Source organism: Calliopsis andreniformis, chromosome 9, assembly GCF_051401765.1.
Source record: "Calliopsis andreniformis isolate RMS-2024a chromosome 9, iyCalAndr_principal, whole genome shotgun sequence".
Taxonomy (NCBI): domain Eukaryota; kingdom Metazoa; phylum Arthropoda; class Insecta; order Hymenoptera; family Andrenidae; genus Calliopsis; species Calliopsis andreniformis.
Genome location: NC_135070.1, coordinates 42,752 through 60,222, shown reverse-complemented (window position 1 = coordinate 60,222; position 17,471 = coordinate 42,752). Strand labels below are relative to the sequence as shown.

Genomic DNA, 17,471 nt, shown 5'->3' with positions numbered 1-17,471 from the left:
TTCACTATTTCGATAAATAGGTTAACAAAGAAACAATGAATTAACTAGATAATATAACAATTATATTTATATTTACTTATATTTACTAGATAATATGAGAACGTATAAGAACAATGAAATATGTATAATATATAATATATTATTTTATATACAATAACGCCAACTATAAAAAGGCGATGAAAACGTAAGATGATTGTTCTTCGGGGGCGTGAATGACATGCAGCCGGCAAATGAAGAAAACAAACACATAACGACAGGATCGAAATATTATTTTTCATTCGCATATGAAATATGTTCAGGTTATTATGGCGGACAAACGTATCAGGAAAGATTTCAGTTTGTGTTCTGATCGACATAAAAGGAGAATAGTCCAACACTATTTGAAGGATATTGAGAGCAAAAATAATCACTCAAGGCAATCACTTCAGAACGAAATCAGACAACGCACTGATGAAGAATCGGTAACACTCAATCAGCTTCCAACACAGTCGCATTTCTTAGAATGTAACAATGGATCAGACAATGAACTCAATAATTTACAAGAAGTTTACGAGTCCTGCGGCGATAGCAATGAAGATGATGAAGATCTTCAACAATTATTGGATGAAGATAATGTTTATTATCATTCTGTAGTTCATCAGGACTCATCCAGTGATGAGTCAGACAGTGTTATCGATTACAATGAACCAGACAGCCAAACACTAAGAATGGATTTGTCCAACTGGGCACTTGAAAATAATATTACTCACAAAGCCATAAACGAACTTTTGAGGATATTTTTATCATACATGCCCAAATGCTTACTTCCAAAGGATGCCAGGACGTTACTAAAGACTCCCCGTACAATTAATTGTACCAAAATACAAGGGGGAGATTATTTACATTTTGGTGTAGGGCAAATTCTAAATTCATATGTTGAAATGTACGTTCAGGCGAATGTTAGCAGAGAACATATAGATCTGTCCTTTAATATTGACGGTTTGCCTTTATCGAGGGCCTCTTCCAACAGCTTTTGGCCTATTTTAGTAGCGGATAATATTTTCAAACGGATAGAGATGGTTGGTATATACTATGGGCACAAGAAACCACAATCATCAAACGAGTTCCTGGAAAAATTCATCGATGAGATGACCTATTACATAAATAATGGGTTTATGTATAATAATAGTAAAATTACTATTAGTCTGTCCAAAATTATTTGCGATGCTCCAGCCAAATCATTCGCATTATATACAAAAGGTCATACAGGCTTCTCGAGTTGTTCGAAGTGTACAATTGTTGGTAAACTGATTAATAAAACTATTTGTTTCCCGTATACCGAAGTCTCTGCTAAACTTCGAACAGACGAAAATTTTGTACGGCAAAACGACGAAGAGTACCATAGAGGTACAACTTCTTTATTAAAAGTGCCAGGTATTGGACTAGTATCAAACGTGCCCCTTGATTACATGCATTTGATTTGTTTGGGGGTTGTGAAAAAGATGTTATTGTTGTGGATGAAGGGACCGTTGTCCGTAAGAATTGGTGGACAAGCCACAAATTCCATTTCGGATGAGTTAATCTTTGTGGGAAATTGTATACCGCGAGAATTTTCACGTAAACCAAGAAGTTTGATAGAAGTCCTATATTGGAAAGCTACCGAATTTCGGCAATTTTTACTTTATACGAGCCCCATTGTATTACGGCCTGTACTTCAGAAAAAGGTTTACGAGCATTTTTTAACTCTGCATGTGGCTGTAACTATATTAGTCAGCCCTACACTAATTAACACCAAGCAGAATATTAAATATGCAGAGGATTTGCTGAAATACTTCGTACAACATTTCGATCAAGTGTATGGGGAACAATACATTTCTCATAATGTCCATAATTTACTTCATGTCTGCAATGATGTAAGAAAATTTGGAGTATTAGACAATTTTAGTGCGTTTCCATATGAAAACTTTTTGGGAAGTTTAAAAAAATTGTTAAGAAAATCAGAGAAACCATTGCAGCAATTGGCCAGGCGTTATGGAGAAATACAGCAGAGATCTGTTCTCAAGACATCCTCAATATTGGAAAAATATTGTTTAAAAGGTTCCCATCACAATGGGCCACTGTTACACATTTTTACAAACACAACAGTGAAACAGTATAAAATCTTGCAAAGTCATGGATTTTACATAAATTGTGACGATATTAAAAATAATTGTTTCATGATGATGGACGGAACGATTATTCAAATTTCAAATATAATCTTAATACAGACAGGAGAGGTTAATGTAATAGGCCACAAACGCAAAGTATCTGCTGATAATCTATATGAGAAACCCTGTCCATCATCATATCTGAAAATTTATATTGTTTCGAACGAGGCACGGTTGTTTCATTGGCCGGTATCACAAATAATGTGTAAAATGTGGAGTATTAAAATAAGGAACGGAACCCAACACTACGTTATGCCATTACGTCATAAACATGATTAAAAATGGAAAGAGATTGTTATCTGTAGTAATACCCAATAAATATATCTATGTATGTATACTTATATGTACACTTTATATGTGCATGTACTTATTTCCATGTTCAGCTAAACATATAGTGACTTTCATAGTTTAAAATTTGCTGATAGATGTGTGAAAAAAACGGAAATGAATTCTTCACTACTGAAAGAAATTTGAAATTGCTATGCTGTAAATCAGCAAAACCGAACATATCAGTATAGGTTTAGCTATTTGTCCACAGATATGTAAGCAATATTGCAGGAGTGCTGCCAATACAATATTGCAGGAATATAGTGTGGCAATGTGGGTGCAATTTTACTGAGGCATTGCTACTGGAATATTGCACATCGATGTACGCGCAATATTACAGGAATATTGTAGGATCGTTGCCACCAGAATATTACACGGCAATGTGGGTGCAACCTTGCAGGAATGTTGTAGGATCGTTGCCACCAAAATATTGCACGGCAATGTGGGTGCAACCTTGCAGGAATGTTGTAGGATCGTTGCCACCAGCATATTGCACGGCACTGTGGGTGCAACCTTGCAGGAATGTTGTAAGATCGTTGCCACCAAAATATTGCACGGCAATGTGGGTGCAACCTTGTAGGAATGTTGTAGGATCGTTGTCACCAGAATATTGCATGGCAATGTGGGTGCAATATTGTAGGAATATTACACTGCAACCTGCAACATTGCAATATTGCAGCAACGTTCCCTCAACGCTCCTGCAATACAGTGTGCTGTGTGGGTATGCTACATTAGGTTAGAATAGCTGTTTGGACAAGTTTCGTGACATTTCGTTCAATAACCATCGAGTTTCGTGAAATCTTGCACGTTTCACGGCGAAAGTCAACTTTCAGCATGCAACTAGGCTACATGAGGCTAGAATAGCTGTTTGGACAAGTTTTGTGACATTTCGTTCAACAACCATCGAGTTTCGTGAAATCTTGCACGTTTCACGGCGAAAGTCAATTTTTGGCGTGCAAATAGGCTATATTAGGCTAGAATAGCTGTTTGGACAAGTTTCGTGACATTTCGTTCAATAACCATCGAGTTTCGTGAAATCTTGCACGTTTCACGGCGAAAGTCAACTTTCGGCGTGCAAGTAGGCTACATTAGGCTAGAATAGCTGTTTGGACAAATTTCGCGACATTTCGTTCAATAACCATCGAGTTTCGTGAAATCTTGCACGTTTCACGGCGAAAGTCAATTTTTGGCGTGCAAATAGGCTATATTAGGCTAGAATAGCTGTTTGGACAAGTTTCGTGACATTTCGTTCAATAACCATCGAGTTTCGTGAAATCTTGCACGTTTCACGGCGAAAGTCAACTTTCGGCGTGCAAGTAGGCTACATTAGGCTAGAATAGCTGTTTGGACAAATTTCGCGACATTTCGTTCAATAACCATCGAGTTTCGTGAAATCTTGCACGTTTCACGTCGAAAGTCAACTTTCGGTATGCAACTAGGCTACATGAGGCTAGAATAGCTGTTTAGACAAGTTTTGTGACATTTCGTTCAACAACCATCGAATTTCGTGAAATCTTGCACGTTTCACGGCGAAAGTCAATTTTCGGCGTGCAACTAGGCTACATTAGGCTAGAATAGCTGTTTGGACAAGTTTCGTGACATTTCGTTCAATAACCATCGAGTTTCGTGAAATCTTGCACGTTTCACGGCGAAAGTCAACTTTCGGCGTGAAACTAGGCTACATTAGGCTAGAATAGCTGTTTGGACAAATTTCGCGACATTTCGTTCAATAACCATCGAGTTTCGTGAAATCTTGCACGTTTTGCAATAGCTATACTGACTGTGATAATCATAACATGGTGATAATGAACATAATAATCGTGGAAATAACGTTAATAATCATTATTATAGCAATAATAATCGTAATAATATCATAATAACCATAATAATCTTACTGATTATCATAATATCAAACATAAACATACTAAGAGCCATAATAATCATAACAATCATAATAGTAACCATAATGCACCTGGAAATAGTCAGAATAACCAGTATAATAGCCATAATAACCATACTAATCATAGTAGCCATAATAACTGTAATAATCATAACATCGTAATAATAAACAGAATAATGATAGAAATAACCTTAATAATCATTATCATAGCCATAATAATAGTAATAAACATAATCACCTTAATAATCTTTGTGATGATTATATTATTCGTCATAATCATACTAAGAACCATAATAATCATAATAATCATAATAGTAACCATAATAAACCTGGACACAATCATAATAACCATTATAATGGCCATAATAACCATAATAGTCATAATAGGGTAATAATCTGAATGATGATCACAATAATCATACTAACAACCATAATAATCATACCAATCGTCATAATAACCACAACAATCAAAACAATCATAATAATAATCATAATACACATAGCAATAATCAAAATAATCATAATAATCATAATAATCATATTGATAACCATAATAAACTTGGAATCAATCATAATAACCCTTACAATAGCCATAATAACCATAATAATCATAATAGCCATAATAATCTGAATGATGATCATAATTTCCATACTAACAAGCATAATAACCATAGTAATCGTCATAATAACCACAATAATAATAATAATCCTAATAATCATTGCAACAACCATAATAGCCATTATAATCATAGTAGTAGTTATATTAACTATAATAATCGTAACATTCGTAATAATAAACAAAATAGCCATAGAAATAATCTTAATAATCATTATTATAGCCATAATAATAGTAATAAACATAATCACCTTAATAATCTTAATGATGAAACATAATACTCACCATGATCATACTAGGAACCATAATAATCATAATAATAAGCATAATAAACTTCGAAATAATAATAATAACCAGTATAATAGCCATAATAACCATAATAATCATAGTAGCCGTAATCATCTGAATGATGATCATAACAATCATACTAGCAACCATAATAATCATAGTAATCGTCATAATAACCACAATAATAATAATAATCATAGTAATAATCATAATAATCATATCAATAATCATAATAATCATAACAATCATAATAGTTATACTGATTATAATAATCGTAACAATCGTAATAATAAACAAAATAATCATGGAAATAGCCGTAACAATTATTATTATAGCTGTAATAACCATAATAATCATAATAACAATAATAATCTTAGTGATCTTCATAATATTCATCATAATCATACTAAGAACCATAATAATCATAGTAATCGTCATAATAACCACACTAATCATAATAATCATAATATTAATGATAATAATCACAGCAACAGCCATGATAGCCATAATAATCATAGTAATGGTTATACTAACTATGTTTAAAAAGCGGTTATATAACGGGCATTTGGCTCGTCCGCGAGATTCGTAATTTGTTGGTATACGTGACCGACCGAAGGTTGCCTTCGGTTGGAGCATCCGTTGTCCTAGCAGCAAAACACGATCAGCTGTCGTATGACTTGTTTTTATCGTCAAAATTGAAGTTCAAACAAAGTAAGCGTTGTCGAGCAACGGTTTTGAACTCCAGGCTCGATGTCGAGTGGGGACATCGGAGCCTGAAGGAGAGAGAGAGTACATCGTACTACATTAGCACGAAATAAAAGATAATTTGTGAGCGCTGCGTAGTGGTAAAATTTGGCACGTCTTCCGCTTCGCGGAGACACGCGCGGCTCTCGCCCCAGTCGTCTTACGACAACCAAGCTTGAAACAGTCAGTGCGACCGTTCGTCAAGCGTACCTCAGCTAGCAAGTCTTCAGATTTCAAGTAGTTTGGTTACCAGACACTTGAAATCTCACTAGCTCTCAAAAGCTGAACCACTGTCGCCGACCAACTAGGATTCTGCTCTGCTTAATTCGTACGTATACTACGTACGAAAGAGCACCTGGTTTGTCTTAGGGGACAATTGATCGAGATTTGCACTCTTGGAATTGGGGCCTGCCATGATTCTCTGAGTCTCGTTTTCGTCTCGGAGCAACAAAGGCCGCTGCCTGTTGGATCCCTGAGAGACGGGTTACAACAGAGAGAGATAACGTACGTGCCTATCACCTCTGCGTTACTCGTGCTCTGCCACCCCGTTTAGAAGCAACCCCCGTGTGACGAATAGCACACGGTGAGGTGAACGGAGTCGCGGAGCCTCTGGCCGTCCTTAGCCTCCAGAACCAGCAACTCGCTGGTTATAGCGTGTCCCTCCGCTCACGAATCCCTAAGTTATTTGGATTCGTACGAAACCTTTCTAAAAGATGCAAGGCGAAGAGAAGAGGTCCCTCCTCCTCTCAAGCCACTCGCTCATCGACCTCTTCTTCGGACCAGAAGAAGAGTCGATAATATAGTCCACTGCATTACCTTTGCGTTACAGGCAAGGTATTGCTATCCCCTCCATATAGGCTCGTGAGCGAAGCCTGGAGTCGGGAATCTTTGGTATAGCTAGACTTCCACTCTCGCTTACCGCCGCGGTTCCGCCGCTATCTCTCTTTTTCAGACGCCAACGTCGCTAAAGGGGGCTAAGGCGTCGCCACCACCTCCCAAGGGCCCTCCGATCCACCACCGTCCACAAGCGCCGCCGAGGACCGGAGCAGCACCCAGCCCCAAAACCAAAGTTTAAATAAACGTCGCTTACAAGCCCTTTTCAGGGCCGACAAAGAGTAAACTTGTGTATTCGTTTCTTTCGTATTCCCTCCATCTCACCTTATCCGGACCCCCGTTGGATCTCTTATTTTAAGCGATTCCAACAAACTATAATAATCGTAACAATCGTAATATTAAACAGAATAATCATGGAAATAATCTTAATAATCATCATTATAGCCATAATAATCATAATAATCATAATGGCCACTATAATCTTAATGATGAATCATAATATTCATCCTAATCATACTAAGAACCATAGTAATCATAACAATAGCCATAATAAACTTGGAAATAATCATAATAACCAGGATAATAGCCATAATAACCATAATAATCATAGTAGCCATAAAAATCTCAACGATGATAACAATAATCATACTAACAACATAATAATCATAGCAATCGTCATAATAACCACAATAATCATAATAACAATGATAATAATCACAGCAACAACCATGATTAGGCGAAATAATCATAGTAATAGTTATACTAACTATAATAATCGTAACAATCGTAATAATAAAGAGAATAATCATTAAAATTATCTTAACAATCATTATTATAGCCATAATAATCATAATATTCATAATAGCCATAATAATCGTAGTGATGATCATAATATTCATCGTAATCATACTAAGAACCATAATAATCATAACAACAACCATAATAAACTTGGAAATAATCATAATAACCATTATAAAAGCCATAATAACCATAATAATATGATGAAATATGGATGAAATATTGCGAATTTCCCGTCATACGTCGACTTTAACGTTAAACCACGCATTATATCACTGGAATCGCTGTATGGCCTAGTTTCGAGACATATAAGTGAAATATCATGGCGCTGGATGAAATATTGCGAATTTAACGTCATACGTCGGCTTTAACGTTAAAGTACGCATTATATCAGTGGAATCGATGTATGGCCTATTTTCGAGTCACATTAGTGGAATATCGCGGCGCTGGATGAAATATTGCGAATTTCACGTCACACGTCGACTTTAACGTTAAACTACGCATTATTTCACTGGAATCGGTGTATGGTCTAGATTCGAGTCATAGTGGTGAAATATCGAGGCGCTGGATGAAATATTGCGAATTTCACGTCATACGTCGGCTTTAACGTTAAAGTACGCATTATATCACTGGAGCCGCTGTATGGCCTAGTTTCGAGTCACATTAGTGAAATATTGCGGCGCTTGCTGAATTATTGCGAATTTCCCGTTATACGTCGGCTTTAACGTTAAAGTGCGCATTATAACACTGGAGTCGCTGTATGGCCTAGTTTCGAGTCATATTAGTGAAATATCGTGGCGCTGGATGAAATATTGCGAATTTCACGTCATACGTCGGCTTTAACGTGAAACTACGCATTATATCACTGGAATGGCGGTATGGTCTAGTTTCGAGTCATAGTATTGAAATATCGAGGCGCTGGATGAAATATTGCGAATTTCACATCATACGTCGACTTTAACGTTGAAGTACGCATTATATCACTGGAATCGATGTATGGCCTATTTTCGAGTCACATTAGTGGAATATCGCGGCGCTTGCTGAAATATTGCGAATTGTCCGCCATACGTCGACTTTAACGTTAAAGTACGCATTATATCAGTGGAATCGATGTATGGCCTATTTTCGAGTCACATTAGTGGAGTATCGCGGCGCTGGATGAAATTTTGCGAATTTCCCGTCACACGTCGACTTTAACGTTAAACTCCGCATTATAACACTGGAGTCGCTGTATGGCCTAGTTTCGAGTCATATTAGTGAAATATCGTGGCGCTGGATGAAATATTGCGAATTTCACGTCATACGTCGGCTTTAACGTTAAACTACGCAATATTTCTCTGGAATCGGTGTATGGTCTAGTTTCGAGTCATAGTGGTGAAATATCGAGGCGCTGGATGAAATGTTGCGAATTTCACGTCATATGTCGGCTTTAACGTTAAAGTACGCATTATAACACTGGAATCGATGTATGGCCTAGTTTCGAGTCATATTAGTGGAATATCGCGGCGCTTGCTGAAATATTGCGAATTTCCCGTCACACGTCGACTTTAACGTTAAACTACGCATTATTTCACTGGAATCGGTGTATGGTCTAGTTTCGAGTCATAGTGGTGAAATATCGAGGCGCTGGTTGAAATATTGAGAATTTCACGTCACACGTCGGCTTTAACGTTAAAGTACGCATTATATCACCGGAATCGATGTATGGCCTAGTTTCGAGTCATACGAGTGGAATATCGCGGCGCTTGCTGAAATATTGCGAATTGTCCGTCATACGTCGACTTTAACGTTAAAGTACGCATTATATCACTGGAATCTATGTATGGCCTAGTTTCGAGTCATACGAGTGAAATATCGCGGCGCTTGATGAAATATTGCGAATTTCCCGTTATACGTCGACTTGAACGTTAATCTACACATTATATCACTGGATTCGCTGTATGGAATAGTTTCGAGTCATATTAGTGAAATATCGTTGGGCTGGTTGAAATATTGCGAATTTCCCGTTAGACGTCGACTTTAACGTTAAACTACGCATTATTTCACTGGAATCGGTGTATGGTCTGGTTTCGAGTCACATTAGTGGAATATCGCGGCGCTGGATGAAATATTGCGAATTTCCCGTCACACGTCGACTTTAACGTTAAACTCCGCATTATAACACTGGAGTCGCTGTATGGCCTAGTTTCGAGTCATATTAGTAAAATATCGTGGCGCTGGATGAAATATTGCGAATTTCACGTCATACGTCGGCTTTAACGTTAAAGTACGCATTATATCACTAGAATCGATGTATGTCCTATTTTCGAGTCACATTAGTGGAATATGGCGCCGCTTGCTGAAATATTGCGAATTTCCCGTCATACGCCGACTTTAACGTTGAACTACGCATTATATCACTGGAATCGCTGTATGGTCTAGTTTCGAGTCATAGTGGTGAAATATCGAGGCGCTGGATGAAATATTGCGAATTTCACGTCATACGTCGGCTTTAACGTTAAAGTACGCATTATATCACTGGAATCGATGTATGGCCTATTTTCGAGTCAGATTAGTGGAATATCGCGGCGCTTGCTGAAATATTGCGAATTTCACGTCATACGTCGGCTTTAACGTTAAAGTACGCATTATAACACTGGAATCGATGTATGGCCTAGTTTCGAGTCATACGAGTGGAATATCGCGGCGCTTGCTGAAATATTGCGAATTGTCCGTCATACGTCGACTTTAACGTTAAAGTACGCATTATATCACTGGAATCGATGTATGGCCCATTTTCGAGTCACATTAGTGGAATATCGCGGCGCTGGATGAAATATTGCGAATTTCCCGTCATACGTCGACTTGAACGTTAAACTACGCATTATTTCACTGGAATCGGTTTATGGTCTAGTTTCGAGTCATAGTGGTGAAATATCGAGGCGCTGGATGAAATATTGCGAATTTCACGTCATACGTCGGCTTTAACGTTAAAGTGCGCATTATAACACTGGAGTCGCTGTATGGCCTAGTTTCGAGTCATATTAGTGAAATATCGTGGCGCTGGATGAAATATTGCGAATTTCACGTCATACGTCGGCTTTAACGTGAAACTACGCATTATATCACTGGAATGGCTGTATGGTCTAGTTTCGAGTCATAGTATTGAAATATCGAGGCGCTGAATGAAATATTGCGAATTTCACATCATACGTCGACTTTAACGTTGAAGTACGCATTATATCACTGGAATCGATGTATGGCCTATTTTCGAGTCAGATTAGTGGAATATCGCGGCGCTTGCTGAAATATTGCGAATTGTCCGTCATACGTCGGCTTTAACGTTAAAGTACGCATTATAACACTGGAATCCATGTATGGCCTAGTTTCGAGTCATACGAGTGGAATATCGCGGCGCTTGCTGAAATATTGCGAATTGTCCGTCATACGTCGACTTTAACGTTAAAGTACGCATTATATCACTGGAATCTATGTATGGCCTAGTTTCGAGTCATACGAGTGAAATATCGCGGCGCTTGATGAAATATTGCGAATTTCCCGTTATACGTCGACTTGAACGTTAATCTACACATTATATCACTGGATTCGCTGTATGGCCTAGTTTCGAGTCATATTAGTGAAATATCGTTGGGCTGGTTGAAATATTGCGAATTTCCCGTTAGACGTCGACTTTAACGTTAAACTACGCATTATTTCACTGGAATCGGTGTATGGTCTGGTTTCGAGTCACATTAGTGGAATATCGCGGCGCTGGATGAAATTTTGCGAATTTCCCGTCACACGTCGACTTTAACGTTAAACTCCGCATTATAACACTGGAGTCGCTGTATGGCCTAGTTTCGAGTCATATAAGTAAAATATCGTGGCGCTGGATGAAATATTGCGAATTTCACGTCATACGTCGGCTTTAACGTTAAAGTACGCATTATATCACTAGAATCGATGTATGTCCTATTTTCGAGTCACATTAGTGGAATATGGCGCCGCTTGCTGAAATATTGTGAATTTCCCGTCATACGCCGACTTTAACGTTAAACTACGCATTATATCACTGGAATCGCTGTATGGTCTAGTTTCGAGTCATAGTGGTGAAATATCGAGGCGCTGGATGAAATATTGCGAATTTCACGTCATACGTCGGCTTTAACGTTAAAGTACGCATTATATCAGTGGAATCGATGTATGGCCTATTTTCGAGTCACATTAGTGGAATATCGCGGCGCTGGATGAAATATTGCGAATTTCCCGTCACACGTCGACTTTAACGTTAAACTCCGCATTATAACACTGGAGTCGCTGTATGGCCTAGTTTCGAGTCATATTAGTAAAATATCGTGGCGCTGGATGAAATATTGCGAATTTCACGTCATACGTCGGCTTTAACGTTAAAGTACGCATTATATCACTGGAATCGATGTATGGCCTAGTTTCGAGTCATACGAGTGGAATATCGCGGCGCTTGCTGAAATATTGCGAATTGTCCGCCATACGTCGACTTTAACGTTAAAGTACGCATTATATCAGTGGAATCGATGTATGGCCTATTTTCGAGTCACATTAGTGGAGTATCGCGGCGCTGGATGAAATATTGCGAATTTCACGTCATACGTCGGCTTTAACGTTAAAGTACGCATTATATCACTGTAATCGATGTATGGCCTAGTTTCGAGTCATACGAGTGAAATATCGCGGCGCTGGATGAAATATTGCGAATTTCACATCATACGTCGACTTTAACGTTGAAGTACGCATTATATCACTGGAATCGATGTATGGCCTATTTTCGAGTCACATTAGTGGAATATCGCGGCGCTTGCTGAAATATTGCGAATTGTCCGCCATACGTCGGCTTTTACGTTAAAGTACGCATTATATCAGTGGAATCGATGCATGGCCTATTTTCGAGTCACATTAGTGGAGTATCGCGGCGCTGGATGAAATATTGCGAATTTCCCGTCACACGTCGACTTTGACGTTAAACTCCGCATTATAACACTGGAGTCGCTGTATGGCCTAGTTTCGAGTCATATTAGTGAAATATCGCGGCGCTTGCTGAAATATTGCGAATTTTCCGTCATACGTCGACTTTAACATTAAACTCTGCATTATAACACTGGAAACGGTGTATGGTCTGGTTTCGAGTCATATTAGTGAGATATCGTGGCGCTGGATGAAATATTGCGAATTTCACGTTATACGTCGTTCTTTAACGTTAAAGTACGCGTTCTATCACTGGAGTCGCTGTATGTCCAAGTTTCGAGTCACATTAGTGATATATTGCGGCGCTTGCTGAATTATTGCGAATTTCCCGTTATACGTCGACTTTAACGTTAAACTCCGCATTATTTCACTGGAATCGGTGTATGGTCTGGTTTCGAGTCACATTCGTGGAATATCGCGGCGCTTGCTGAAATATTGCGAATTTCCCGTCATACGTCGACTTGAACGTTAAACTACACATTATTTCACTGGATTCGGTGTATGGTCTAGTTTCGAGTCATACTGGTGAAATATCGAGGCGCTGGATGAAATATTGCGAATTTCACGTCATACGTCGGCTTTAACGTTAAAGTACGCATTATATCACTGGAGCCGCTGTATGGCCTAGTTTCGAGTCACATTAGTGAAATATCGTGGCGCTGGATGAAATATTGCGAATTTCACGTCATACGTCGGCTTTAACGTGAAACTACGCATTATATCACTGGAATGGCTGTATGGTCTAGTTTCGAGTCATAGTATTGAAATATCGAGGCGCTGAATGAAATATTGCGAATTTCACATCATACGTCGACTTTAACGTTGAAGTACGCATTATATCACTGGAATCGATGTATGGCCTATTTTCGAGTCACATTAGTGGAATATCGCGGCGCTTGCTGAAATATTGCGAATTTTCCGTCATACGTCGACTTTAACATTAAACTCTGCATTATAACACTGGAAACGGTGTATGGTCTGGTTTCGAGTCATATTAGTGAGATATCGTGGCGCTGGATGAAATATTGCGAATTTCACATCATACGTCCACTTTAACGTTAAACTACGCATAATTTCACTGGAATCGCTGTATGGCCTAGTTTCGAGACATATAAGTGGAATATCGCGGTGCTGGATGAAATATTGCGAATTTCCCGTTATACGTCGACTTTAACGTTAAACTACGCATTATTTCACTGGATTCGGTGTATGGTCTAGTTTCGAGTCATAGTGGTGAAATATCGAGGCGCTGGATGAAATGTTGCGAATTTCACATCATACGTCGGCTTTAACGTTGAAGTACGCATTATATCACTGGAATCGATGTATGGCCTATTTTCGAGTCACATTAGTGGAATATCGCGGCGCTTGCTGAAATATTGCGAATTTCCCGTCATACGTCGACTTGAACGTTAAACTACGCATTATTTCACTGGATTCGGTGTATGGTCTAGTTTCGAGTCATAGTGGTGAAATATCGAGGCGCTGGATGAAATGCTGCGAATTTCACGTCATACGTCGGCTTTAACGTTAAAGTACGCATTATATCACTGGAGCCGCTGTATGGCCTAGTTTCGAGTCATATTAGTAAAATATCGTGGCGCTGGATGAAATATTGCGAATTTCACGTCATACGTCGGCTTTAACGTTAAAGTACGCATTATATCACTGGAATCGATGTATGGCCTAGTTTCGAGTCATACGAGCGGAATATCGCGGCGCTTGCTGAAATATTGCGAATTGTCCGCCATACGTCGACTTTAACGTTAAAGTACGCATTATATCAGTGGAATCGATGTATGGCCTATTTTCGAGTCACATTAGTGGAGTATCGCGGCGCTGGATGAAATATTGCGAATTTCCCGTCACACGTCGATTTTAACGTTAAACTCCGCATTATAACACTGGAAACGGTGTATGGTCTGGTTTCGAGTCACATTAGTGAGATATCGTGGCGCTGGATGAAATATTGCGAATTTCCCGTCATACGTCGACTTGAACGTTAAACTACGCATTATTTCACTGGATTCGGTGTATGGTCTAGTTTCGAGTCATAGTGGTGAAATATCGAGGCGCTGGATGAAATGTTGCGAATTTCACATCATACGTCGGCTTTAACGTTGAAGTACGCATTATATCACTGGAATCGATGTATGGCCTATTTTCGAGTCACATTAGTGGAATATCGCGGCGCTTGCTGAAATATTGCGAATTGTCCGCCATACGTCGGCTTTTACGTTAAAGTACGCATTATATCAGTGGAATCGATGCATGGCCTATTTTCGAGTCACATTAGTGGAGTATCGCGGCGCTGGATGAAATATTGCGAATTTCCCGTCACACGTCGACTTTGACGTTAAACTCCGCATTATAACACTGGAGTCGCTGTATGGCCTAGTTTCGAGTCATATTAGTGAAATATCGCGGCGCTTGCTGAAATATTGCGAATTTCCCGTCATACGTCGACTTGAACGTTAAACTACACATTATTTCACTGGATTCGGTGTATGGTCTAGTTTCGAGACACATAAGTGAAATATCATGGCGCTGGATGAAATATTGCGAATTTCACGTCACATGTCGGCTTTAACGTTAAAGTACGCATTATATCAGTGGAATCGATGTATGGCCTATTTTCGAGTCACATTAGTGGAATATCGCGGCGCTGGATGAAATATTGCGAATTTCCCGTTATACGTCGACTTTAACGTTAAACTACGCAATATTTCTCTGGAATCGGTGTATGGTCTAGTTTCGAGTCATAGTGGTGAAATATCGAGGCGCTGGATGAAATATTGCGAATTTCACGTCATACGTCGGCTTTAACGTTAAGGTACGCATTATATCAGTGGAATCGATGTATGGCCTATTTTCGAGTGACATTAGTGGAATATCGCGGCGCTGGATGAAATATTGCGAATTTCCCGTCACACGTCGACTTTAACGTTAAAGTACGCATTATATCAGTGGAATCGATGTATGGCCTATTTTCGAGTCACATTAGTGGAGTATCGCGGCGCTGGATGAAATATTGCGAATTTCCCGTCACATGTCGACTTTAACGTTAAACTCCGCATTATAACACTGGAGTCGCTGTATGGCCTAGTTTCGAGTCATATTAGTGAAATATCGTGGCGCTGGATGAAATATTGCGAATTTCACGTCATACGTCGGCTTTAACGTGAAACTACGCATTATATCACTGGAATGGCTGTATGGTCTAGTTTCGAGTCAGATTAGTGGAATATCGCGGCGCTTGCTGAAATATTGCGAATTGTCCGTCATACGTCGGCTTTAACGTTAAAGTACGCATTATAACACAGGAATCGATGTATGGCCTAGTTTCGAGTCATACGAGTGGAATATCGCGGCGCTTGCTGAAATATTGCGAATTGTCCGTCATACGTCGACTTTAACGTTAAAGTACGCATTATATCACTGGAATCTATGTATGGCCTAGTTTCGAGTCATACGAGTGAAATATCGCGGCGCTTGATGAAATATTGCGAATTTCACGTCATACGTCGGCTTTAACGTTAAAGTACGCACTATATCACTAGAATCGATGTATGTCCTATTTTCGAGTCACATTAGTGGAATATGGCGCCGCTTGCTGAAATATTGTGAATTTCCCGTCATACGCCGACTTTAACGTTAAAGTACGCATTATATCAGTGGAATCGCTGTATGGCCTAGTTTCGAGACACATAAGTGAAATATCATGGCGCTGGATGAAATATTGCGAATTTCACGTCACATGTCGGCTTTAACGTTAAAGTACGCATTATATCAGTGGAATCGATGTATGGCCTATTTTCGAGTCACATTAGTGGAATATCGCGGCGCTTGCTGAAATATTGCGAATTTTCCGTCATACGTCGGCTTTTACGTTAAAGTACGCATTATATCAGTGGAATCGATGCATGGCCTATTTTCGAGTCACATTAGTGGAGTATCGCGGCGCTGGATGAAATATTGCGAATTTCCCGTCACACGTCGACTTTGACGTTAAACTCCGCATTATAACACTGGAGTCGCTGTATGGCCTAGTTTCGAGTCATATTAGTGAAATATCGCGGCGCTTGCTGAAATATTGCGAATTTCCCGTCATACGTCGACTTGAACGTTAAACTACACATTATTTCACTGGATTCGGTGTATGGTCTAGTTTCGAGACACATAAGTGAAATATCATGGCGCTGGATGAAATATTGCGAATTTCACGTCACATGTCGGCTTTAACGTTAAAGTACGCATTATATCAGTGGAATCGATGTATGGCCTATTTTCGAGTCACATTAGTGGAATATCGCGGCGCTGGATGAAATATTGCGAATTTCCCGTTATACGTCGACTTTAACGTTAAACTACGCAATATTTCTCTGGAATCGGTGTATGGTCTAGTTTCGAGTCATAGTGGTGAAATATCGAGGCGCTGGATGAAATGTTGCGAATTTCACGCCATACGTCGGCTTTAACGTTAAAGTACGCATTATAACACTGGAATCGATGTATGGCCTAGTTTCGAGTCATATTAGTGGAATATCGCGGCGCTTGCTGAAATATTGCGAATTTCCCGTCACACGTCGACTTTAACGTTAAACTACGCATTATTTCACTGGAATCGGTGTATGGTCTAGTTTCGAGTCATAGTGGTGAAATATCGAGGCGCTGGATGAAATGTTGCGAATTTCCCGTCACACGTCGACTTTAACGTTAAACTCCGCATTATAACACTGGAGTCGCTGTATGGCCTAGTTTCGAGTCATATTAGTAAAATATCGAGGCGCTGGATGAA

At 39.2% G+C, this 17,471-nt stretch overlaps 1 protein-coding gene across 1 annotated transcript; it reads left to right on the top strand.

The window, feature by feature from the left end:
- Positions 1–305: 305 nt before the first annotated feature.
- On the top strand, positions 306–3,135 carry LOC143184162 (uncharacterized; the record flags this gene model as incomplete). Its single annotated transcript, XM_076386199.1, has 3 exons — positions 306–2,255; positions 2,725–2,786; positions 2,854–3,135. Coding segments are annotated over exons 1-3 (2,294 nt in total), but the record flags the coding sequence as incomplete, so codon positions are not given.
- Positions 3,136–17,471: the final 14,336 nt, after the last annotated feature.